The sequence below is a fragment of the Anomaloglossus baeobatrachus genome, chromosome 4 (assembly GCF_048569485.1).
Source record: "Anomaloglossus baeobatrachus isolate aAnoBae1 chromosome 4, aAnoBae1.hap1, whole genome shotgun sequence".
In the NCBI taxonomy this organism is placed as follows: Eukaryota; Metazoa; Chordata; class Amphibia; order Anura; family Aromobatidae; genus Anomaloglossus; species Anomaloglossus baeobatrachus.
In genome coordinates, this window is record NC_134356.1 from 529,565,326 (window position 1) to 529,592,825 (window position 27,500).

Genomic DNA, 27,500 nt, shown 5'->3' on the forward strand with positions numbered 1-27,500 from the left:
TTGTCTTGTCCATATTACTCTATTCTATGCATTTACACTGTGCACCAAACCTCTGGTACAAAGAGTAATTGTTAATGTATTTGCAGTGGCATATTTCTGTTTATTAAAAAGAACAGGACTCTGTTTTTATTTTTCAATTTCTACTCTCTGTTGCACAGAGCATAAAATTTAGGTTAGAATTTGTTATTATTTAAAGGGGATATCAGGGACTTTAAAAATAAAAATATGCTTAAGCACTATGAGGCAGGCAGTTGCTACCTCCCTGCCTGTTGTGCCTGGTGCCGTTCTTTGGTAACTACAGCTCCTGCCAGCGATTCAGTTGCCTCTGCCGACATCGTGTCAACAGGGCGGTGTGTTCTCATCAGCTCTTCTCTGTAAATGGCACTGGTCAGCCGTTGTCATGCTAAATGACAGCAGTCTCCCCTAGTTAGGCAGCAGGGAGATGGCTGTCAATCAGCATGATGTTGGCTGTCCCACCCCGTCTACACAGCAGAGTAGAAAAGAAGACTCCGCTCTGTTGATGGAGCCACTGTATCTCTGGATGGAGCAGTCTGTGACCGCTCTGTGTGGGCAAAGAATGGACTTGGGTACAATAGGCAGGTAGTTAGCAACTACCTGCCTGTTAGTGCTTAGGCACATTTTTATTTGTTTTATTTATTTATTTATTTTTAACAGTCTCGTATATATACCCTTTCACTGTGAGTTACCAAATATTTGTCTCTGAGAACATGTACTTCTCCCCCTGCATTAGACTGACCAATCACAAGCAGGCAGTGTCATACAGAGGAGAAAAGAATACGTCTTCCTTTCCTCACTGATCTCTGCAAAGTTCAGCTATGAATCATTACACCTGAAAACTGCATGTGGCGTATGGGGACACTAATGTAGAGCACATATAAAGGTATTCTCCTATCCATTGTTTGTCTTGTTTACCTTGACATCCTTCCATTTTGGGTCTTTGGTAAATCTAAGGTCATATACTTTTCATACATTCCCATAAATACTGAATTTTGTTGATCCAACTGTTGAGAACTGATCAAGTGATTCTGTCCAGTGCCAAACACATTGCAGTCTTCATTCTTCTGCACAGCCTCCTGCACACTTCTGAAGATGCTGCCTGAGTGAGAAAACAACACAGTAAGCTTCACACAGGCATATGTCACGATCCTTATACAGACCACAATGCCCGGAACGACTGCAAGTCATGAGGCTGTAACTTTGTGTTGGGAGGCCAGTGGAAAGTACAGGCAATAAAGTCCGTATAAGGTGCCGGCCTTAATGCTGGGTGTTTTACAGTATTATTACAGCAATTTTAACTAGGCCCTGTCAACAAATCAGAAGTGAACAATTTATGCACTTAAGGGTACTTTACACGCTGCGACATCGCTACCGATATATCGTTGGGGTCACGTCGTTAGTGACGCACATCCAGCGCCGGTAGCGACATCGCAGCATGTAACACAAAGGAGCGACGATCAACGATCGCAAAATCATCCAAAAACGGTGATCGTTGACACGTCGCTCCTTTCCTTAATATCATTGCTGCTGCAGGTATAATATTGTTTGTCGTTCCTGTGGCAGCACACATCACTATGTGTGACACCGCAGAAGCGACGAACATCTCGAACATCTCCTTACCTGCGTCCACAGGCAATGCGGAAGGAAGGAGGTGGGCAGGATGTTACGTCCCACTCATCTCCGCCCCTCCGCTTCTATTGGACGGCCGCTTAGTGACGTCGCGGTGACGCTGAACGCACCTCCCCCTTGAAGGAGGGATTGTTCGACGGTCACAGCGACGTCGCTTAAAAGGTATTTGCGTGTGACGCTGCCGTAGCGATAATGTTCGCTACGGCAGCGATCACCAAATGTCGCACATACGACGGGGGCGGGTGCTATCGCGCTCGACATCGCTAGCAATCGCTAGCAATGTCACAGTGTGTAAAGCACCCTTTATTTTATTCCTATTGCATTCCCTTAGTATTCCTATTATTTTTTTTGTTTTTTTAAATCAGCTACATGGTCTAGAAAGATGGGCCTTTTTTTAGTGTTGTTTTCTGGTTTGTTAAACTATGACAAGGGGTACGGTTGACAGTGTAAAAATGCAGAGCAACCTAAAGACACCCCCAGGGAAATCAGTGTACACTACCACCTTGGTAAAAAAAAAAAAAAACAACCCACAAAAATTAGTCCTATGTCTCGTGAAATATATGGCAAATTTATAAAAAATAAAAAAATAAATGTACTCAGGGAATCAGTGGGAATAAAATAAAAGGAAAACCTGGCCACTTTAGAGCTTGTGAAAGGTCCACTTTAAAGCATATTTTGTGTGTTTATTAATGGGTTTGTCTTAAGAATGTAAGTCAACTAAGTGATCACTAGGGCTCCAGCTACTGGCACCTGCACAATTTCTGAATACAAGGTTCTGCGGAGCCCTGTCTGTGTGGGGTGAAGTGTGCACATACCTACTCCCTTTTTAAGTAAAAAAAAAAATGGTATTACACTATTTAATACCCTTTCCCAAACTCATCGTTCATGTACAGCGGATGTTGGAAGCCTGTGTATGGACCAGGTGTCATGCAGAGAAAATGTAAAGGAAGTCCATAGGGATAAGGAAAGGGGAGAGGGATCACCACCTCACACTCACCAGTGTCTGATCCCTGCACTCCCTAATGTCCCTAGACAGGTCCTTCCCCCTGTGTGCGATCACGTGCCTAGGCCCTGGCTGACCCTTTGCACTGACTAGTGAGGAGGCCTGCAAGATACTAGTCTTATGACTAATATAAACACAACACGAGGAATGGGAGACAAACAAGTGAGACATATTCAACACAACAACTATTATTCTTCTCCAGAGAAGGATCCACTGCAGCCACTGGAAAGGATAACCACTGCTTTCTCCTTCACAGGTCAGCATAGAATGAACTATAGCCAGCAGAGATGAGAATAAGGAGTGGGCTTATATAGCAGAAGGGAGTGGCGGCAGCTGGGATTAACAACTACATGTCAATCACAGCTGGATAGAAAGGGAACATTAATCCCTTCAGCACCAAATGGAATTAAGTAAGCTCCTACTCAGGATAAATACAAAGAAGATCTGCGGTCAACTAAACATTGAGACCTTTTGATGCCAGATCCCTCCAAGGTCTCATCAGGACACGACACACTTGTGACACCAGGCTCAGAATTGAGCCCACTCTGTAGATGTCATGTGTATATTGCATTCTTTAGCTAGCGCCTACCAATAACAGCAGCAATTGAAGCTAGCTCTCAACCTCTGCTGTTAATCTATGACAGAAGTATTTACGTTTTGCGATCTCCAACGACGGGTGGTGTCAGGTCAATTTCAATGGCAGCCGGAAGATTACTGTTGGAATGCATTACAGCTATCTTAGTACTCCTATGTTTGGCTTCATGGAAGACCCTTATAAACTTATAGTCCAAATTGACATCAGGCTGTAGTATTCAGTCATCACATTGACTGAGAACCCTCAGATTAAACTTTAATCCAGAAAATTATCATTCATGGACACTGATGATTCCACAGAGAAATCTATATACTTTTTTCATTTCAAAGTCATATCACAAATTCTTTCCATGGCAAACAAATACAGAGATAGATTTCAAATACTCACTGTAATAAGTTCAATATAAAGTTCAAGAATAGTATCGGAGACCCTGCAGAGTGGATTAGACATGGAACAGCACACGTGGATGTTTTGATGCTTGAGGAAGGGATCACGTTCCCAAAATGTCTGCGTCTGTTACTCCATGTCAAATCCACTGTGTGCGGTGTCTCATATGCTATTCATAGACTTTTATTGGCCAGGTTGCGTTCAATATTTGAGATCTAGCTCTGCATTTGTTTGCCATGGAGAGAATTTGTGATATGGCTTTCAAATCAAATCATTATTTTTTCACAATTCAGTCATCAGTGTCCGTGAATAATTGTTACTTCAATATATACTACAAGTGATAAAACGATCGCAGATTCAAGTCCTTAAGGAGGACTCAAAAATAAGTGAAAATTACTGTCATTTAAAAATAGTTTTAAAAATATGGAAAAAAAACCTAAAATGTCAATATGTAACATTATTTCTCCTATAGAATAAATTCCATAAGGAAACATTTTAGAAGTAAAGAGATTTGACACTACTGTATACATTACAATGTACTCACATAAGCGACACCGAAAGAAAAGACTGAGAATTCTTTATAGCAATAGAACACTTAAAGGGAACTAATCACCAGGATTTTCGTATATAACCTAAGTATTGCATAAATAATATACAATCAAAGTAACTTTTCACTTCCAGGACCTGTGGTGAGGTCATACCCATGTGACCAGAATGGGCGGGGCCTCAGCAATTAGCAAAATGTTGCTTTGTGGTACCAGCTTTGTTGGCTATAATACTTATGCTAATTCTAACAGTGGGAGGAGATAAGTATGAATACCCCCCAGATATTATCTGATCCTCAGCTGCTGTCACTCAACAAGCTGCTGATTTTATAAACTTTACTTTCTTGGGTTTCAAAGCCTAAACATCCGAGGTCACCACTAAAGGTATGTAGATAATCATCCGGATAGTGCCAGTATAGCACTCGTTTAGGTTATATACGAAAATCCTGGTGATTGGTTCCCTTTAAAAAGAACACAAAGGAAGACAGGAACGTGTAGGTATGGCCATACAGATACCATGGAGCCAATTCATTAAGACTGACATTGCACAAGCCAACCTTACTGAATGCCAAATGTCACAATATTCTGCAAAACGTCTGAGCTGTGCAAAAATATTGTGAGTTAAGGGTTTTTTTGTGCCAGATTTCTAGTGCAAACACCTTAATTAATCAGACCCATAATGCCTCATCTCAAGCTCATTAATCACGTAAACCAACAATGGTCTAAAACATAGATGAAACATTGTCCCAATCAAAATGCAAACATGATTGTTGAAATTTGCAAAAAAGAATGGTTTTCCTTGCTCTTAGGAATATGCACATTGTAGATTCAGACTGAAGGCAGCAAAACTACAAAAAGCCTTATTTGGAAACAAGGAATAAAGAAACATGTGTGTAACAAAACAGAATTTATGTTAAACCTTTTTTTGGAATCTAAACCTGCACCTTTTATTCTGATGACAGCTTTATACATCTGTATCAAATGAGGCTAATTAGGACCGGATAAAAATGCCGGCGTTTTAGTAATCTATGTGGAATCCATAAGAAGCGTGGTCCCGGGACCTGGTGTGTTATGGAAGCGCACTCCTAGGACAACATAGGTCCCATGCTCCTCTGATAAGGTAACATCAGTATATGATTTGGGGATACATATAGTAAAGTCTTTTCTCTACTTGAGCACCACTTAGACTGGTTAGTAGCTCATTATACCTTTTGTCATACTACAGCCTCCAAATGGTAATTTTCCCCTGATGAATCGATAAGAGGAAACGCGTTGGGAAGAAAACAAGGAGGGCTATGAGCATATTCTAACTATTATCTTTGGGCTGAATAGACAATGTATATCATGCCCTATTAAGGTAATATCTTGATTATTTTCTGTCAGAAAGGATGGGTGAAACATGATATCCTGCTTCTGTCAGATGCCAAATAAGTAATTTGAGGTAAAATATAAAAAACAGATATTTTGTGCAATTGCACTACCCTTTGGTTAATAGCACTTATTAATAAGGTACCATGAGGGTAATTGATATCTAATTTATATCTCTCTAGTAAGGTTATGTATGCCTACTAGAATTGAATACTCAAATTTTGTCTGTTTTTGTCTATCTGTGTGGTCACTATTCACGGGTGAATTTTTAGACCTTGAGCCAATTTTAATAAATAGAATTAAAAGTTAAATTTTAGCTTTATTACCTTTGCTGTATACCTATCTATTTTTGGTAATAATTTTCCTATCGCAATAATTATATATTGGTATGGCGGGTTTCCTGTCAACGGGACTTGATTTAAATAATTGGACATCTGAAGCAAGAGACGTTTTCTCAGAACGAGAATTTATTCAACCGAGCTGTACCCCAGCCTATAGTACTGTATTTAAGGAGTTGACAAAAATCTATAAAGACCATATAAGCTCGTGGTGGGAGGTCCAAAGTTTGGAGAACTATATAAAGGCAGCCATTGTACCTCGACACCTCCGTATTACACTTACCCCTGGGACGAGATATAAAGAACAGGGACTATCTGAAAGGTGGGAAAAGGAAATTACAGCTAGTTCTTTACGACTAATGCACCTCCTTTTGGAGGAAGAAAAAACTAGACTAGCCGTTTTGTCAAAAAAATTAACTGATCAAATTGAGATAACAAAAAAATTCTCATTAGAGGCAGACTTTAAATCTCGGGAGTCTACCCTTCAAAATTCAGTTGAAAGGTTTCAGTACCACCTTAAAGAAAGGAAACATCGTTATTTTGTCAGGGACCTTCAGGAATTTAAGGACCATAAGGCGTATCTTTTTCTTGCTAATAAGGTCCATATACCACCACCAGAAACAGAACTCTCGTCAACTGACACCGAGGTGTCAGATAACGATACTAGACCTAAGAGAGGTAAAAATAAAAATAAAAACTATAATTGCGGAGGTAGGGGGGGCCGGCCATACACATCCCATTTTTTAGATCACCAACATTACCTTCGGAGCCGCCAGCAACCTTACAACCCACTACAGGGGGATTTTCCCAGATAATAAATCTATCTACCAAAAATCTAAGCCCAGCAGCTATGTGTGTTCTTAGCAAGGGCCTATCTTTCGTACCTACATCAGGACTTAATGTGTTTGATACCATTAAGGACCTTCATTTATTTGTAAGAAAATTAAAATGGCGGAAACATTTCATTCATAATGAAAAGGTACAATGTAGAGAATTGGGAATTTCAGAAGACCTATTACCGGATATTCGTCTGTTAATCGGTATCTCTGAGGAGGACCCAAACCTTGTTGGTGAGGGCCCCTTCACCGATCTAAAACAGAGGAGTACCCGCTTACCTCCACCTCAGAGCGATGTTTCTGCAATAGACGTTTTCTCTCGTTTAGTGTGTGAAGACATCGAAAATTTGGACAAAAAACATCTATATACCGAATTTAACACCACGCAGGAGGAAATGAGAGCTTTGAATGAGCTACAACATGACCACGACATTGTCATAAAACCCTCTGACAAGGGAGGCAATGTCGTGGTCATGGATTGGAGTAAATATAGGGACATGTGTCGGTCACTTCTAAATGACACAGCTGGATACACTAAACTGAGTTCGGATCCTACTGCGTTATTTTTGAGACAATTAAAGACAATTCTTGCGGATGGTCTTACCAACAAATATATCAGCAAAAATGAGTATGAATTTATGTTACCATCACATCCAGTAACTGCTACCTTCTACTGCCTGCCAAAAATCCATAAGGGCTTAACACCCCTGAAAGGCAGGCCTATTGTGTCTGGTGTAAATGGCCTGTGTCAAAATGTTGGTATCTATCTTGACAAACTGTTTACCCCCTTTGTAAATTCTCTTTCATCTTTTACTCGTGATACGACTGATCTTTTGAGGAAGTTGGATGGTGTTGTTCTGGAACCAGATGATATTTTATGCAGTATTGACGTTGAGGCCCTTTATTCATCAATTATACATTCAGTGGGGCTACACGCAATTGAATTTTTTCTTAAAACGCGTGGGCGTCATTTTCAGGGACATAACAACTTTCTCCTCCAAATTTTGGAATTTTGCCTCACAAAAAATTATTTTTTATTTGATGGGCGGATCTATCACCAGCTCAGGGGTACTGCAATGGGGAGCCCTTGTGCTCCCTCGTATGCAAATTTACTCCTGGGCTGGTGGGAGGAGACACTGATTTTTGGTGATGGGAACCCCCCAGGTATTGAGAATATAATTTTTTGGTCAAGATATCTGGATGATATTTTTGTGATATGGAGGGGTAACCCAGAAAGCTTCAAAAGATTTGTTACACACCTGAATGATAATACCATCGGCCTCTTTTTTACTAGTGACAGCAACGCCACCCAGCTTCCCTTTTTGGACGTTCTTATCATGAGAGATGACTTGGGGAACCTCTCCACAAGAACGTATAGAAAACCTACATCTACAAACTCACTATTGCGTTGGGAGAGCAGTCATCCACTCCCACAAAGGAGAGGTATCCCAAAAGGACAATACTTTAGACTTAGACGCAACTGCTCTATGGACCGTGAGTTCCGGGAGCAGGCTGCGGATCTAAGGAAACGTTTTAGGGAAAGGGGGTACCCAGATAAGATCTTAAAAACAGCATACCAAGAAGCATGCAAAAAGGATAGAACAAGCCTTTTGGTCCCCTCCCGGATAGGACCTGATGAAAAAAAAAACAGATTTATCACTACATATAGTAATGGATCAAGGGCCCTTTATTCCATTCTGAACAAGCATTGGCCGGTCCTCCAGATGGATTTGGACATTGGGGACCTGGTAGGGGGACACCCTCAGTGTACGTATCGACGTAACAGATCACTGCAGGATAGACTCGTCCACAGCCACTTTAATCCACCAAAAAGAACTACATGGTTGGAACATGGAATAGTGGGCTCGTTTAGATGTAGTGGCTGTGTTGTCTGCTCGGTCATAAAAACTGGAAAGGACTTTCTAAGTCATAATACGGGTAAAACATACTCAATAAGGTCATTTATCAATTGCCGGACATCCGGGGTAATTTACAAAGCCACCTGTTCTTGCCCCGTTGAATACGTGGGAAAGACAAAACGAGAGCTACGGCGCAGGGTCGGAGAGCACCTGCGGGATATAATTAATAAACGAGATACCCCTCTGGCCAAACACATTAACCAAGTACATGAGGGGGAAACAGGGGGTCTCACGTTCATGGGCATTGACTCTGTCGCCCGCCCCCTCCGGGGGGGTGACTGGGACAAGAGCCTTTTGCAGCGTGAGACCTTTTGGATCTACACTCTTAGGACCCAGGTCCCTATGGGATTAAATGAGATCCTCACTTTCAGCTGCTACTTGTGAAGCGATTGTATAGGGCCAGATAGGGTGAGCCACCGTAGAGCGGGGGCGCCATGACGTGACGGTTAGGGCGCCGACCTCCGCAGGCAGGTAGTTCCAGATGATAGTTTGGTGAACTAGGGTTTTCCTTGCTTTTTTCTTTTTTGTGCTGTCCGTTTGGAGGATTGACCAATGCTGTTCAATATTAATAACGTAAAAATCATCTAACATCCCTTAAAATTATTTTAGTCTCTTTGTATCGTAAATCTTATCCCTGTTAGTCAGGAGCTTGCCAAAAATACCAAAAGATATTCTGTATCCATTGTTATGGATCAGCTGTTTTTTCCGGACGGGGCTCCGTCCTTTTTATCACCTAGCTTTGTAGAGGAAATGGGTATACCCAAATATAATCCCTCACGTCTTTTGTGCTTATCTGAACTTCCTCAAATTATTACGCTAAGAAGGGGATTTTAGGGATGTACATAATTAAGGGGATTTGGTTTTGATTTTATATAGCTGGGAAATCGCACTGTATTCTAATACTAATTCATGATCTTTATTCCACATATAAGCTTCCCTTCTTAGGGATTAAGCCTGACCGCCGACTATTTAAATGTGTTCGCCTGTTTTTCTCAATAATACGTCCACTATTGCCTTGGAATGAAGGGCTGGGGGCGTGGCCTGAACGGAGGTCACATGACCGCAACCTCCCCTAAGTTTATTGGCCCTCATGTTCCTGGTCATGCTGGGAACTGGGCTTGGGGGCGCGGCCAAAACGATGACCACGTGACCACGCCTAACATGGTCATGGTCCAGCATGCATCTGACCAGGAAATAACCTGGGCATGTGACCGTGATTCATGACGCGATGGTCACGTGTAAAACAAGAATGACGCGGTGCTATGATTCGGCGGTCATGTGACTAATGTCACATGGCGCGCGATTTTCAAAATGAGGCTAATTAGGACCGGATAAAAATGCCGGCGTTTTAGTAATCTATGTGGAATCCATAAGAAGCGTGGTCCCGGGACCTGGTGTGTTATGGAAGCGCACTCCTAGGACAACATAGGTCCCATGCTCCTCTGATAAGGTAACATCAGTATATGATTTGGGGATACATATAGTAAAGTATTTTCTCTACTTGAGCACCACTTAGACTGGTTAGTAGCTCATTATACTTTTTGTCATACTACAGCCTCCAAATGGTAATTTTCCCCTGATGAATCGATAAGAGGAAACGCGTTGGGAAGAAAACAAGGAGGGCTATGAGCATATTCTAACTATTATCTTTGGGCTGAATAGACAATGTATATCATGCCCTATTAAGGTAATATCTTGATTATTTTCTGTCAGAAAGGATGGGTGAAACATGATATCCTGCTTCTGTCAGATGCCAAATAAGTAATTTGAGGTAAAATATAAAAAACAGATATTTTGTGCAATTGCACTACCCTTTGGTTAATAGCACTTATTAATAAGGTACCATGAGGGTAATTGATATCTAATTTATATCTCTCTAGTAAGGTTATGTATGCCTACTAGAATTGAATACTCAAATTTTGTCTGTTTCTGTCTATCTGTGTGGTCACTATTCACGGGTGAATTTTTAGACCTTGAGTCAATTTTAATAAATAGAATTAAAAGTTAAATTTTAGCTTTATTACCTTTGCTGGATACACAGCTTTATACATCCATGACATTTTCTCAAGCAGCAACAGGTAGTCACCCGACATGGCTTCCAATGAACCAGTATGCCTCATTAAGAGTTAATTTGTGGAATCACTGGCCTTCAGGAAGTGTTTGCAGAGGCAGTGTTAGAAAGTGGAATGGGGCTTAACACTATATAAAACTGTGTACCAAATCAGAATACAGTAAGCAGCACTCAGCTGTAATGAAAAACTATATAGATAGTTACATTTTTACCTCTAATGTTGTTTTAGGCCCAGATTTATAAGTTTCCCAAGGGAAATAGGTAAAAAGGCCCCATAATGTGTTACACAATTTATCCTGAATGTGGCAATACCCCACGGGGACCATTCCTGGCTGTGACAGCCAGGGCTCAGCTGTCATGTAAGTTGAGCTCCCAGTGGTAATCGCGTATGCACAGCTCCTGTGCCTGCATGATCACTTGTGCATTCAAGATTAGATGGACCCTGCCAAAAAGGACTTACCGGTATCTCTAGGGTTTTGGAGGTCAGAGGTCAGGCAATACAAAAAATTGTTGGAACCTTAAAGATATCAAATACATTCATAAAACCCATAAATTGCTATGTTATAACTGGCTCTCATGAGGACCGACCCAAGTAAAGAAGACCAAGTTAATCAAGGTTACCAGCTGCAGAAAGCAAACCGACAGCACCTCAGATACCAGCCCTCTTAATTCATGCACAGACATTAAGGTGGAGACACATCGCAACATCAACTATCCGGGAGGAGAATGCAAGAAGCAGGCCTCTATGGGTGAATGTCTGCAAAAAAGCCACTACTGAGGACCACAAACAAAAAGAAGAGACGTGTTTGGATAAAGCAACTCAAAGACTGTACACTAGATCAATGGAAATCTGTGCTGTGATCTGATTAGTCAAAATATAAGACTTTTGGTACCTAATGTATCTCCATGTCTTTGTGAGTCACACAAAAGGTGAGCATATGGCTTATGTGTGTGTAGTGTCCACTGGGAAGCATGGTGGGAGAGATGTGATGCTGTAGGAGGAGCTTTCCTGAGACACTAGTACTTATTTATTCCAAATTCAAGTCACATTTACCCATTAAGACTACAATAGCACAGTATTCTGCCGTCCAATATGGCTTAATCTTATTGGGACCAGCATTTGTTTTGCAACAGAACAATGACCTAAATCTATGTCCAGGTTACATAAGGGCTTTGTGGTCAAGAAGGAGAGGGATGGAGAGCTGCGTCAGATAACATGGCCTCCACAGTCACCTCAACCCAATTCAGATGGTTGGGGGTGAGTTAGGGGTACTTTACACGCTGCGACTTCGCTAGCGATTGCTAGCGATGTCGAGCGCGATAGCACCCGACCCCGTCGTACATGCGATATCTGCTGCTTGCTGCCGTAGCGAACATTATCGCTACGGCAGCTTCACACACACATACCTGGTCAGTGACGTCGCTGTGACCGCCGAACAATCCCTCCTTCAAGGGGGAGGTGGGTTCGGCGTCACAGCGACGTCACCGTGATGTCACTAAGCGGCCGGCCAATAGAAGCAGAGGGGAGGAGATGAGCGGGACATAACATCCCGCCCACCTCCTTCCTTCCGCATTGCCGCTGGACGCAGGTAAAGAGATGTTTGTCGTTCCTGCGGCTTCACACACAGCGATGTGTGGTGCTGCAGGAACGACAACATCGTATCAGCAGCAGGAGCGACATTTTGGAAATGAACGACGTGACACAGATCAGCGATTTTTCTCACTTTTGCGCTCGTGCATCGTCGCAGTAGGATTTACACGTTGCGATGTCGCTACCGGCGCCGGATGTGCGTCACTAACCACGTGACCCCGACGATATATCGGCCGCGATGTCGCAACGTGTAAAGTGTTCTGTTTATGGCTGGCTGCGTGTGAGCGGAGACTCGAACTACCCAATTAGTGACTTCCATTGGGGTTCAGGTCAAGTCCCAAACCGAACTTTATCTAAAGTCTGTCTGAACTCACCGAACCAAACTTTCATGGGTCTGCTCATCTATAGAGCAAGGAAAACTAGTGTATGAACAAGTATGTGCAAACTTTTCACGGGTACTGTAAATGATAGTTATTTACAATTTGACACCAGCCTCAAAAAAAGTGAATAAATCAATGAAAAATACCAGCTAAATACTTATTTATCCCATTCAAACGTACAGTGCCTTGCATAAGTATTCAACTCAAAAGAAGGAGCCAGCACGATTTCTATACTGTATTTGTTGATAAAATAGAGATTTTTGGCAAAACATTGCAATATTTTAAGCCACCCCGCCAACGTCACGGCAAATCCCATGGGGCAGTCCTACACTAAATATTATATTTTGTTTGGGGTGCCATATGGCCTCACACATCAAATGCAGAACTGCTTGAGGCAGCACTTACCTGGTGCTTTTCATTCCCATACCTGTGACTGAGTCACAGCTGTGGGCGGGACAGGCCCCGGCAAGTGCTGCTAAGATTAAAAACCCTGTGGACAGGGCCGGTGGCTGTGTGTGAACAGTCACCAATGGCTAAACCAGTTTACAGATAGAACAACCAAACTAGGGTGCACGGCCTGGTGGAGGCTAACCACCTGCCAAAAAAATTCAAAAGAAGGAGCCAGCACGATTTCTATACTGTATTTGTTGATAAAGTAGAGATTTTTGGCAAAACATTGCAATATTTTGAGCCACCCCGCCAACGTCACGGCAAATCCCATGAGGCAGTCCTACACTAAATAATATATTTTGGTTGGAGTGCCATATGGCCTCACACCTCTAATGCAGAACTGCTTTTGACACCCCAAACAAAATATAATATTTAGTGTAGGACTGCCTCATGGGATTTGCCGTGACGTTGGCGGGGTGGCTCAAACTATTGCAATGTTTTGCCAAAAATCTCTAATTTATCAACAAATACAGTAATAAGTAATAAATAAGTATTCAACCCCTTGGCATTTTTTGTAATTGCTACCTCACAACCTGGAATTTCACAGGCTTTTTTTACCTGAGGGTTTGTATTGATTCGTGTAAAGAACATGCCTATAATTGTGAACATTTGGTTTTCATTTTATTGTGAAGCAGACCACAAACAGGACAAAATAGCTGAAAATTTCAGTGTGCATAACTATTCACCCCCCCTAAAGTCAGTAATTTGTAGAGCCTCCTTTTGCGGCATTTACAGCTGCAAGTCACTTTGGATAAGTCTCTGAGCTTTCGAAATCTTGCCACTGGAATTTTGGCTAATTCCTCAAGGCAAAACTGCTCCAGCTCCTTCAAGTTAAATGGTTTCTATGGTGAACAGCAATCTTCAAGTCTGATCACAGATTCTCAATTGGATTAAGGTCTGGGCTTTGAATAGGCCACTCCATTGCAATTACACGTTTCCCCTTAAACCACTCGAGTGTTGCTTTATCAGTCACTTTGGGCCATTATCTTGTTGGAAGGTGAACCTGCGTTCAAGTCTCAAATTACCGACAGACTGAAACAGGATTTGCTCACGAATAACCCTGAATTTCGTACAATCCATCTTCCCCTCAATTTGGACCATTTTCCCTGTCCCTGCTGCCAAGAAACATCCCCACAGCATGATGCTGCCACCACCATGTTTCACGGTGGGTATGGTGTTCTTGGAGTGATGAGCTGTTTTGGTTTCAAGCCAGACATAGCTTTTACTTTCAGTTCTGGTCTTATCTGATCGCGCCACCTTATCCCATACATTTGGAGAGTCTCCCACATGGTTTTTGGCAAACCCAAAACGAGCCTTCCAATTTTTGCTTTAAGCAAATGATTTTTTCTGGCCACTGGTCCATAAAGGCCAGCTCTATAGAGTATATGATTTATAGTGGTTGTATGGAGAGATACTCAATTCTCTGCTCGGAAACTCTGTAGCTTTTTCAGGCTTACATTTGGTCTGTGTGCTGTCTCTTTGATTAATGCTCTCCTTGCCCGGGCTGAGAGTTTTGGTGGACAGCCCTCTCTTACCACATTTGTTGTGGTACCATGTTCTTTCCATTTGATGACAATAGATCTGATAGTGCTCTGGGGGATCATCATTGACTGGGAGATTTTTTTAGAAGCCAACCCTGACTTGTATTTCTCAACAACGTTGTCTCTGACTTGTTTGGAGATCTCCTTGGTCTTCATGGTGTTGTTTGGTTAGTGGTGCATTTTGCTTAATGGTATTGCAAATTCAGAGAAGGTGAGTATATACCGACAGACCATGTGACACTTTAGATTGCACACAGGTGAGCTCCCTTTCACTAAGCATGTGACTTATGAAGGCAAATGGTTGCACCAGAAACTTTTAGGGGCAAACGGGGTGAATACATAAGCACATGGCAATATTTATTTTATGCCATAATTTTAATTTTTGCCTATATTTTTCTCACGTCACTTTCCCAACTTAGACTATTTCAATTTAGTGCTGATAAATCACACACAAGTCCGGATTACAAAAAGATTTAAACACACGTTGTAATGTAACAAAATAGGTAAAAAGTCAAGGGGAGTGTGTGAATACTTTTGCAAGGTACTGTACATAAACATTGTAATAACTGAAATCTTACTGCAGATAACGAGTTTAATGTAAGGCAAGAAATATCAATAGGTAACACACATATAGAAAGAAGACCTGGCACAGAGCAACAGATCAGTATGTGCCCAACATTTATCACCACCGAAAGAGGCTTCATCAGGTGACCCCTTCTTGTGGTGTACCCTGCAGAAGGCGTTTACCGGTCTTCAACTAGTCACATGTCACCTAAGCAATGTATCATGGCTTTATATTGTCTTGCAAAAACAGTTATGGATTTCTAGATCCGTTTGATAGCGGCCCCTTAATAAAAGACCACACACCACAATTTCTGAAAATGCTGACGGTATGAAGTATGGGAACTGCACATCAGTATGAGATAACAGCTTACTTTAATGGTAAGGTAGAAGCTATGCCAGGAGGAATATACCCAACATGGATCATATGATGTTACCTGCAAGTGGTTTAGGTGGACGAATCTTCATTAAAAGAGCTGGTTGTGTTATCCTTGGGTCCGTCACTGGCATACTAGCCGACTGTAATACAAATATAAAACCTGTCAGTGTATTTCCGCTACAATGAAAAACAGTAACAAAGTGATGCAAAATTAGTATGATTGTACAGAGCAAATATACCCCACTAACACATTGAAGCCTTGAAACTTCTTTCTATGATCAATTTAGTCATTTTGAAAGATGTATTTAAGTACTAAATAGGTAATAGATACTTGATGCACTTTGGATTTTACGCGGAAATTCCGCAGATTTTTCAAAAATCTGCAGCACAGCTACTCCCCAGCCATTTCTATGGCATTTGGGAACTGCTGTGTCCATGCTGTGGTTTTTTCCACAGCGGAAATAATGCGGATTTCCCTGTGGAAAAATCAGTAGCATGTCAATTATTCCTGCGGATTTACCTGCGGATTTTGCCATTCAATTGAATGTCAAAAACGCAAAATCCGCAACGAAATCCGCGTCAAATCCGCAACAAATCAGCAAAAAATCCGCACCTATGCAAAGGTGCAGTTTCGGGGGAATGCTGCGGATTTAGCTGCAGAAAAATCCGCGGATACAGAGTCCCGTGGGCACATAGCCTAAGAGGCAGCGCTTTTGAAGCCGCGAAAATATGCAGCATCAAAAACTAACTAAAAACTCATCGTGAGCACATAGACATAAGGGGTTTTCTGGTTTCGACAAACCCGCTCCAGCCTGTTTTGAAATACATACCATGATTTATTTACCCATTTCGGATCTAGCACTGAGGCTGCATCGCTGCTGCCTGTGTGTCATTGAATGATGTGCTGATGACACCTAGGCAGCGCAGCAATCACTAAATGAGCGGTCAGTGGCTCTGCTCGAGTTCCAAGCAGGAACCATTCAGAGGCGTTGAGTTCACGGATTGGCTGCAGCACAGTTGACATGATGTCAGCGCTGCAGACAATAACAGACTCTGTGGGCAGCAGCAAAAAGCGCAAAATCCGAATCCGCACGGTTTGAGTGACCGATCCGAGTCCGATCAGAACCCGGGTGCACGATCTATCGACCGATCCCTTGATCCCTCCCTTGATCCTTCCCTCCCTCCCTCGATCCCTCCCTCCCTCCTTCGATCCCTCCCTCCCTCGATCCCTACCTCCCTCCCTCGATCCCTCCCTCCCTCGATGCCTCCCTCCCTCGATCCCTCCCTCCCTCGATCCCTCCCTCCCTCGATCCCTCCCTCCCTCCTTCCCTCCCTCCGTCTCTCTCTCTCCCGAATTATGGCCGATCCGCTCAACTCTAGTCACAGACAAATCGCTACCCGTGGCGCACAACATTGCTTACACCCGTCACACGGACTTACCTTCCCTGCGATGTCGCTGTGACCGGCGAACCGCCTCCTTTCTAAGGGGGCGATAGGTGCGGCGTCACAGCGACGTCACACGGCAGCCATCCAATAGAAGCGGAGGGCGGAGATGAGCGGGACGCCGACCTCCTTCCTTCCTCATTGCAGCCGGCTGCAGGTATGACGTTGTTGCTCGTTCCTGCGGTGTCACACATAGCAATGTGTGCTGCCACAGGTACGACAAACAACCTCGCTACTGAATAGGCAACAATTTTTGATAAATGACGTCTCACATACCAACGATTTTTGCCTCTTTTGCGATCGTTTAAGGTCGCTCATAGGTGTTACACGCTGCGACGTCGCCAACGACGCCGGATGTGCGTCACAAACACCGTGACCCCGATGATATATAGTTAGCGATGTCGCAGCGTGTAAATGGCCCTTTAGCCTTCTGACTGCATGTTTTTCAGAAGGATCATTAACAAAGGTGTTCCACATAAATTGACCTACTGAATTTGAGTCGCGTAGAAAAAATGCACCATCTACACCATGTGCCGCGTCTACACCATGCACCACCTTGCATCATGGCCCATATTACGCCACACACCGTCTGCACCATGCTTGTGTATGCAAAAATTAGATGCAGTTTTGAATTACATCGAACCTGAACTGTTTGGCCTTACCCTAAGGCCACGTGAACACATTAAGTATTTGGTCAGTATTTTACCTCAGTATCTGTAAGCTAAAACCAGGAGTAGAACAATCTGAAGAAAGAAGGGAATTTTGTTTACTTACCGTAAATTCCTTTTCTTCTAGCTCCAATTGGGAGACCCAGACAATTGGGTGTATAGCTATTGCCTCTGGAGGCCACACAAAGTATTACACTTAAAAGTGTAAGGCCCCTCCCCTTCTGGCTATACACCCCCAGTGGGATCACTGGCTCACCAGTTTTAGTGCCAAAGCAAGAAGGAGGAAAGCCAATAACTGGTTTAAAGACCAATTCAATCCGAGGAAACATCGGAGAACTGAACCATACCACATGAACAACATGTGTACCCGAAAAAACAGAAAAACCCCGAGAAAAACAGGGCGGGTGCTGGGTCTCCCAATTGGAGCTAGAAGAAAAGGAATTTACGGTAAGTAAACAAAATTCCCTTCTTCTTTGTCGCTCCATTGGGAGACCCAGACAATTGGGATGTCCAAAAGCAATCCCTGGGTGGGTAAAAGAATACCTCATGATAGGGCCGTCAAACGGCCCTCTCCTACAGGTGGCCAACCGCCGCCTGAATGACTTATCTACCTAGGCTGGCGTCTGCCGAAGCGTAGGTATGCATCTGATAATGCTTGGTAAAAGTAAGTAGACTCGACCAGGTGGGTGCCTGACACACCTGCTGAGCCGTAGCCTGGTGCCGTAATGCCCAGGATGCACCCACGGCTCTGGTAGAATGGGCCTTCGGCCTTGAGAGAACCAGAAGCCCAGTAGAACTGTAGGTTTCAAGAATTGGTTCCTCGAGCCCCCGAGCAAGGGTGGATCTGGAAGCTTGCGACTGTTTACGCCGACCAGCGACAAGGACAAAGAGTGCATCCGGGTGGCGCAGGAGCGCCATGCGGGAAGTAGAACCTGAGTGCTCTCACCAGAACCAACAGATTGCAAATCTTTCTGAAATTGATGGACTGGACGAGGACACAAAGAAGGTGAGGTGATATCCTGATTGATATGAAAATGGGATACCACCTTAGGGAGAAATTCCGGAACCGGACGCAGAACTACCCTGTCCTGGTGAAGGACCAGGAAGGGAGTTTGTATGAGAGCGTTGCTAGCTCGGAAACTCTCCTAAGAGACGAGACCGTTACTAGAAGGCCACTTCCCGTGAAAAACGGGAAGGGAGACATCCTTCAAAGGCTCGAAAGGCGGCATCTGGAGAGCAATTAGAACCTTGTTCAGATCTCAGGGCTCTAACGGCCGCTTGTACGGAGTGCTGAGAAGACAAACTCCCCGTAGGAACGTGCGTACCTGAGGAAGTCGTCGTTTCTGAAAAAATACAGATAGCGCTGAGACTTGTCCCTAAAGGGAACTGAGCGACAACCCATTTTCCTACCTAGATTGCAGGAAGGAAGGAAACATAGACGATGCAACCGGCCAGGGAGAAACACCCTGCGCCGAGCACCGAGATAAGAACATCTTCCACGTCCTGTGGTCAATCTTGGCGGACGTTGGTATGCTAGCCTGTCTCATGGTGGCAACCACGTCCTGAGGTAATCCTGACGACACTAGGTTCCAGGACTCAATGCCACACCATCCGGTTGAGGGCCGTAGAATTCAAATGGAAGAATGGCCCTTGAGACAGCCAGTCTGATTGGTCTGGTAGTGCCCCCGGTTAGCCTACCGTGAGGCACCACAGAACCGAGTACCACAACATCCTCGGCCAATTTGTAGCGACGAGGATGGCGCGGCCGCAGTCGGTCTTGATCTAGCGCAGTACTCTGGGCAACAATGCCAGAGGTGGCACCTAAGGTAGCTGGAACTGCGACCAATGCTGAACTAAGGCGTTTGCCGCCAGAGCTCGATGATTGTGAAACCGTGCCATGAAGCTGGCACATTGTTGTTGTGCCGTGACGCCATTAGATCGACGTCCGGCCTCTGTCAGCGGCGCCAGATCTCCTGAAACCCGTCCGGGTGAGGAGACCATACTCTTTCGGCCACACCTCAGCGACTTAGGAAGTCAGCTTCCTAGTTTCCACACTTGGGATGTGAATTGTGGATATGGTGGATGCCGTGTCTTCCACCCACATCAGAACCTGCCGGACTTCCTGGAAGGCTTGCCGGTTGCGCGTTCTTCCTTGGTGGTTGATGTATGCCACCGCTGTGGAGCTGTCCGACTGAAGTCGGATATGCTTGCTTTCCAGCCGCTGTTGGAAGGATTGTAGGGCAAGATACACTGCTCTGTGTTCAAGAACATTGATCTGAAGAGTGGACTCTTGCTGAGTCCACGTACCCTGAGCGCTGTAGTGGAGAAAAACTGCTCCCCACCCTGATAGACTCGCGTCTGTCGTAACTATCGCCCAGGACGGGGATAGGAAGGACCTTCTTTTTGACCAAGAGGTGAGAAGAAGCCACCACCGTAGAGATTCCTTGGCCGCCTGAGAAAGAACGACGACTCTGTTGAGGGACGTCGACTCCTCGTCCCATTGGCGGAGAATGTCCCATTGTAGTGGACGCAGTAAAACTGCGCGAAAGGAACTGCCTCCATTGCTACCATCTTACGTAGGAAGTGCATGAGGCGTCTCAATGTGTGCGACTGGTTCTTAAAGAAGAGCTTGCAGCCCGTAGTGAATGCTGTTTGTCTAGCGGCAGCTTCACTATCGCTGAGAGAGTAAGAAACTCTATGCCTAGATATGTTATCGATAGGGTCGGGGTCGGATCTGACTTTAAAAAGTTGATGATCCACCCAAAACTCTAGAGAGTCTCCAGCGCAACGTTCGGGCAGTGTTGGCATGTTTCCTAAGAGAGTGCCTTGACAAGTAGATCGTCTAAATACGGGACCACAGAGTGACCCTGAGAGTGCAGGACTGTGACTACTGCTGCCCTGACCTTGGCGAAGACCAGTTGGACTGTCGCTAGCCGGAAGGTAGAGCTACGAACAGAGGGTGTTCGTCTCCTATAACGAAGCGTAGAAACGCTAGTGCTCTGGATCAATCGGCACGTGTGGATAAGCATCCTTGATGCCTAATGATGCTAGGAAATATCCTTGGGACCTTGAGGCGATGACATGGCGGAGGGATTCCATCCGGAACCGCCTGGTGTCCACGAGCTTGCTGAGCATTTTTAGATCCAGAACGGGACGGAACGGCCCGTTGTTATAGGTACCGCAAAGAATTTGGGGTAAAAACCGTGACCTTGTTCCTGAAGAGGAACGGGAGTCATCACTCTTTCTGCCTATAGAGTGCACCCTGTTTGCAGAAGAGCAGCGGCCCGGCCGGGAGGTGGAGAAATTCTGAAGAATCGAGTTGGAGGACGAGAAGTGAGCTCTATCCTGTACCCGTGAGACAGAATGTCTCACACTCAATGGTCATTGACCTATGGCAGCTAAATATCGCCAAGGCGGGAGAGCCTGCTACCGACCGAGGCCGCAAGTCATGAGGAAGCCGCCTTGGAAGCGGGTTTTCAGACTGTCGCTTTTTTGGGCGAGACTGAGCCCGCTAAGAATCTTAGCTCCTCTGATCCTTTTGAGTCCACATTGGACGAGGAAAAATGGGACCTGCCCGAGCCTCGAAAAGGCCGAAAACCCCGACTGCCTCTTGCTCTGTTGGGGTTTGTTGTGTCCGGGCTGAGGAAAGGATGAATCCTTACCCCTGGACTGTTTGATGGTTACATCCAACGCTCACCAAACAGTCGGTCAGCAGAAAAAGGCAACTGGTTAGGCAACCTTTTTTGGAAGCAGAATCTGCCTTCCATTCACTTAACGAGCAGACCAGGCTCTGCTTAAAAACACGGAGTAGCGGAGGCTACCGCCGCACGGTTCGCAGAGTCCAGGACAACCTGAATCGCGTAAGAAACAAATGCAGACATTTGAGAGGTTAAGGATGCCACCTGCGGCACAGATGTACGTGTAACCGTGTCAATCTGTGTAAGACAAGCTGAAATAGCTTGGAGTGCCCCAAGGGAGAGAATGCCGGAGCCAACGGTGCGCCGACAGCCTCATAGATGGCTTTCGACCAGAGATCCATCTGTCTGTCAGTGGCATCTTTGAGTTTGCAGTTCCATCTCCCACTGCAACTATGGATCTAGCTACAAGCCTGGAGATTGGAGGATGCCGCTCGGGACATTGGGTCCAGTCCTTGACCAAGTCAGGGGCAGGGATAACGTGTATCCTAAGCCGTTTGGAGAAGCGCATATCTGGATAAGCGTGGTGTTCCTGGACTGCCTCTCTGAAGGCAGAGTGGTCCAGAAAAATACGTGAAGCTGACTCCTCCACTGGAGGAGCTGTGAGAAATAACCCACATTCTATAGATGGACGCTATAAGATTATTTACTATGGCGTCACAATCAGGTGTATCCAGATTGAGAGCGGTCTCAGGATCAGAATCCTGAGCCGCTACTTCCGCCTCATTACACAGCGAGTCCTGTTAGGACCCTGATGAAACCGAGGCCGCTCATAGCGAGCCCACTTAGGCTGTCTGGGACTGACGTCCGTGCAGAGCCGTGACTCTGGGATGCGTGTGACATTCCCGGAGCTGTTAGTTATTCACACTGAGGGGGGCCATGGATCAATGATTCAACAGTGCCCATATTGTGAGAGACATGTCCGGACTGCTAGGCTTCTAGTATCATAGCCATAGTCTCAGAAAAACTGTCAGTAAATACTGCAGACACCGTCCTCATCCCCTGGCCATTAGTGCATACAATGGGAGTCTATGTACCTGCCGGCCGTATAGCCGTACATGCTGTACCAGCTGTATAGAAAAACATGTGGTTCTGCACCTTTGTTTTACACAGAGAATATGCTGATAACTCCTCCGCATAATCCAGGAGGGTATATACAACGTGCGACCAAACAGTGCAATGTATATAGTACAAGCATATCTATAAGTGCACTTCTGCACTAGTGGGGTTAGCACCACCGGTGCTGCTTAACGCCTGTTACAGCGATTGTGTGACTATCAGAATGCCAGGGTCTTCCACACTTGTCTCTGTATCGTACAGAAACTGACACTAATGGCTGCCGGTGTCCTTGTAGAGAAGGAAGCCGTGGGCGTGCCTGAGAAAGTGCGGGAATCCGGATTCACAGTGCACACAGTGAGAGGGGTGGAGTATGCAAAACATACTCCAGCTCTCAGCTCTGCTCTATGCAGCGTCACGCCCCTACCCTGACTGTCAGGGCTGTGGGCGGTAACGAAGGGAGACTAGGCCCAGAAGCCGGGGACTCGAGTTAACAGCGCGGCCGCCGTAAAAGCGCGGGCCGCGCTGAAGTCCCCGGCGCACCACAAGTGCCAGCCGCGCCGCAGTTCCAGCGGCCGGCGCGACTGATTCATAGAAGTGGCCAGCGTCCCGCCCCTCTCCTGACTGGCAGGTCTGGGGGCGGGAACGAACGGAAGCAGGCCGCAAAAGCCGGGGACTCTAGTTATCAGCGCGGCCGCCGTAAAAGCGCGGGCCGCGCTGAAGTCCCCGGCGCACCACAAGTGCCAGCCGCGCCGCTGCCAGCGGCCGGCGCGACCGATTCCTGGAAGTGGCCAGCGTCCCGCCCCTCTCCTGACTGGCAGGTCTGGGGGCGGGAACGAACGGAAGCAGGCCGCAAAAGCCGGGGACTCTAGTTATCAGCGCGGCCGCCGTAAAAGCGCAGGCCGCGCTGAAGTCCCCGGCGCACTACAAGTGCCAGCCGCGCCGCAGTCCCAGCGGCCGGCGCGACCAATTCCCATAAGTGAGCCTCCTTCAGCAAAGCTGAATGAGGCCATGGCACAGGCGCCGCAGCGCTGATGTCCCCCGGCGCACTACAACACCCAGCATGCTGCGGTGTGAGCGCCAAATGCACGGGGACACAGAGTACCTTGAGGAAGCAGGGCCATGTCCCTGATGTACTCCGCTCCATCCAGCATCTTCTCCAGGGGCTGTAGATGGAGCACGGTCTCAGTGCCTGGAGACCGGTAAATCCCACTTCACCCAGAGCCCTGTAAAAAGGGATGGGGAAGGAATCAGCATGTGGGCTCCTGCCGCCGTACCCGCAATGGGTACCTCAACCTTACAAACACCTCCGACATACAGTGGGGTGAGAAGGGAGCATGCTGGGGACACTATATGTGTCCTCTTTTCTTCCATCCGACATAGTCAGCAGCTGCTGCTGACTAAAAAGTGGAGCTATGCGTGGATGTGTTGCCTCCTTCGCACAAAGCACAAAACTGGTGAGCCAGTGATCCCACTGGGGGTGTATAGCCAGAAGGGGAGGGGCCTTACACTTTTAAGTGTAATACTTTGTGTGGCCTCCAGAGGCAATAGCTATACACCCAATTGTCTGGGTCTCCCAATGGAGCGACAAAGAAAGTAGAATAGAAACACGGGCTCCATTTCTGCATTTTTTACCCACTCCTGGTCTTGGGTTACACATAAGAAGGTAATAAACCTCACCAAATACTCAACGGCCTAAATGTCTGGTTCTAAGAAGTCTTATAAATACCTTTCTTCTACAGATGCACTCACCTGGATGTCGGATACAACTGGTGTGGGTAGAGAAAACGGAGAAGTTTCCAACTCCTTCATCCAGATTTCCTTTGGTAGCTTATACACTTCCAGACAACAGTCTCCTACACCTGGAGCATTTTAACAACATTTTAAGCTGGCATGTTAGTGCAGCATTAGATACCACAAACTTGTATAAATAGTATCTTTAAAAAATAATTGTGGTTTACATTTTTTTCACAAATCAATAGTACAAGTGAAAATAAGAAATGTTACACTATATCTTGATAGAAAAATTTCTCTATTTGGACTGTTCATTTTCAAAATTCTCAATTCTGCTACACCGGGTGCAAGAGAACACCTGGCGAGTGGCGTTACACAAAGGGAAAGACAGAGAAGATGTACCACGGAAGGTCCTGGCAATAGGGTAATGAAAGCGGCATCACCTCCTAACTTTCAAGTGAGTCTAACACCTGCACTCACTGACTGGTCCTGCACCCCCTCCAAACTGTGCGCCATCACATGCCTAGGTCCTCAATGACCCTAAACTCACCCTGACTAGTGTGTAGGCCAGCACTACTGTAATAAAACAACATGGGGAAGGTACGAAAAACAGGTGGGAAATGACTAAACAAATAGCACTCCTCGGCTTCTTCAGCAGGAAACTTCTAAGCTGCAACTGAAACAATCACCTCAGCTTCCCCAGAGACAGGCTCCTTCAAAGTGGTTAGTATTGAAGATCTATCACAAACATGGAGTGAAGCGAGAAGTGGGTAAATATAAAGGAAGGGAGTGATGATAAGCTGATGCAGCTGTGATTAAGTCCATGAGTAATTTCAGCCAGAAAGGATGAGGTCCTTAAGCCCTTCAGCATCACATGAAAGTAAAACCGCTCCAATACTCTGTGGACTCCACAGAGAACCTACTATTAATTAAGCGTTGAGACCTCCTAATCCCAAATCCTGCAGAGGTAACATGGAGACAAGACATACTTTTGACAATTCACAGGTGAAATGTGTCTTTAGAAAAAACAGATTTTTAATGCACCTGTAATGCACCTAGGATGGAGTAATCCTATAGCTGCGTATACATTAAATGGAAGTAAACTAAGAACTACAAAACAGGAGAAGGACTTGGGTATTCTTATTACAAATAGGCTGAGCGGCAGCACTCAATGTCAGGCAGCAGCTGCTAAAGCAAACAAGATTTTAGGGTGTATGAAAAGAGAGATTAGATCCCATGATCCCAACGTATTGTTACCCCTCTATAAATCACTTGTAAGGTCACATCTAGAATATGGGATCCAGTTTTGGGCTCCACATTTTAAAAAGGACATTCAGAAGTTAGAGTCAGTTCAAAGGCGGCAACTAGACTATTACAAGGAATGGAAGGCCGCCCATATGATGACAGGTTGGAAAAGTTTGATTTGTTTAGCTTAGAAAAAAGACGTCTCAGAGGAGATCTCATTTATATGTATAAATACATGTGTGGTCAATATAAAGGACTGGCACATGACTTATTCCTTCCAAAGACAATACTAAGGACCAAGGAGCATTTGCTACAAGTGGAAGAAAAGCGATTCCGGCAGCTAAATAGGAAATGGTTCTTTACAGTTAGAGCAGTCAGACTGTGGAATGCCCTACCACAAGAGGTAGTAATGGCAGATACTTTTAAAAAAGGGCTGGATGATTTCCTCAGTACACACAACATTGTTGGTTAAAAGTGACTAAAGGCTGCTTTACATGCTTCAATTTCTTGTGCGATCGCATGTGCGGTCGCACCCGCCCCCATCGTTTGTGCGGCACGGGCAATTTGTTGCCCGTGTCGCACAATGTCATTAACCCCCGTCACACGTACTTACCTCCCGTCACAGCGACGTCACACAGCGGCCGGCCAATAGAAGCGGAGGGGCGGAGATGAGCGGGACGTAAACATCAAGCCCATCTCCTTCCTTCCTCATTGCCGGCGGGACGCAGGTAAGCTGCAGTTCATCGTTCCCGGGGTGTCACACGGAGCGATGTGTGCTGCCTTGAGAACAATGAACAACCGGCGCGCAGAAGGACGTTCGATTTTTTGAAAATGAGCAACGTGTCAACGAGCAACGATCAGGTGAGTATTTTTGCTCGTTCACACTCGCTCGTATCTGTCACACGCTACGATATGGCAAACGATGTGCGTCACTTACGACGTGACCTGGACGACATCTCGTTTGATATATCGTAGCGTGTAAAGCCCGCTTTAGTGACAAATGTATAATTGGTGGAGGAAGGTTGAACTGGATGGACTTAGGTCTTTTTTCAACCTATGTAACTATGTGACTATATTACTGAGATAGGCGATGACAGATTGTGTTCCTAAAGTTCTATGGAACTTGCAGCAGAATGTCTAGGTCTGCCTCTAGCTGCTCCCATCATAGAGTTTTAACCCCTCTCCCTCTGCATCCAACGTTCGCCTTTTTCATTTTTTTTCCTCTCTTTTTTCAAGAGCCATAAGCATTGTCTTTTTCATTCCTCAAGGTTGTATGGTGGCTTGCTTATTTGTGGGATGAATTGTATCCATTCATTTCACTATTCAATGTATTGAAAAATGGGAAGAAAGTTCCAAATGTGGTGAAATTTGAAAAACATTGCAATCCTGCCATTTTTTGAGGGGCGGGGGGTGTTTTGATTCTTTTCTCATTACAGCGTTTACCTATTAACTTTATATTTTGATAGATCAAACTTTTAAGAATATGGCGAAACAAAATAGGTTTAATTTATTGTTTATTTATTTTTTATGAATTTATTTTCAAAGGGGCAAAGGGAGATCATTTTAATTTTTTATATTATTTACATTTTTCTTTTAGATGTGTAAACAGGTTTTTTTAAAACTTTTTTCTTTATGCCCCTCAGACGACTTGAACTTGCAACTGTCTGATCGCTTATACTACCCTATATAGTGCAAAACCACTGTATTGCAGAATATAGTGTAAATTTCGGTCTCCTAAGCACAGCATAGAGCCGAGCTTCAGACCATCAAAATTACAGCAACTGGGACCTTCAGCAGGACTCTGGCTATCATAGCAACACATTGGCGCCCCATGATCACGTCACAGGGCGCCTATGGAAGCTGTTAAGGGCAGACTGTGGAGAGTTCAACTTACAGTGCCTTGAAAAATTATTCATACCCCGTGAACTTTTTCCAATTTTTTTATGATACACTCACAAACTGTTTTTCTAGATATTTACAAATACAATTCTGAAGATTGTGATTGTCCTCAGCCTCCTATAGTCTGATACCCGTAATAAATTCCTGAC

General features: G+C 45.0%; 1 protein-coding gene across 1 annotated transcript in view; it reads right to left on the reverse strand.

The window, feature by feature from the left end:
• The window catches only part of WDR93 (WD repeat domain 93), an 88,709-nt gene that overhangs the window by 48,100 nt on the left and 13,109 nt on the right, over positions 1–27,500 (reverse strand). Inside the window, exons 6-8 of the mRNA XM_075345925.1 lie at positions 24,226–24,335; positions 15,670–15,751; positions 934–1,117 (exon numbers count right to left, since the gene is read on the reverse strand). Coding sequence (XP_075202040.1) covers positions 934–1,117; positions 15,670–15,751; positions 24,226–24,335 — 376 coding nt within the window. The remainder of the gene's footprint in view (positions 1–933; positions 1,118–15,669; positions 15,752–24,225; positions 24,336–27,500) is intronic.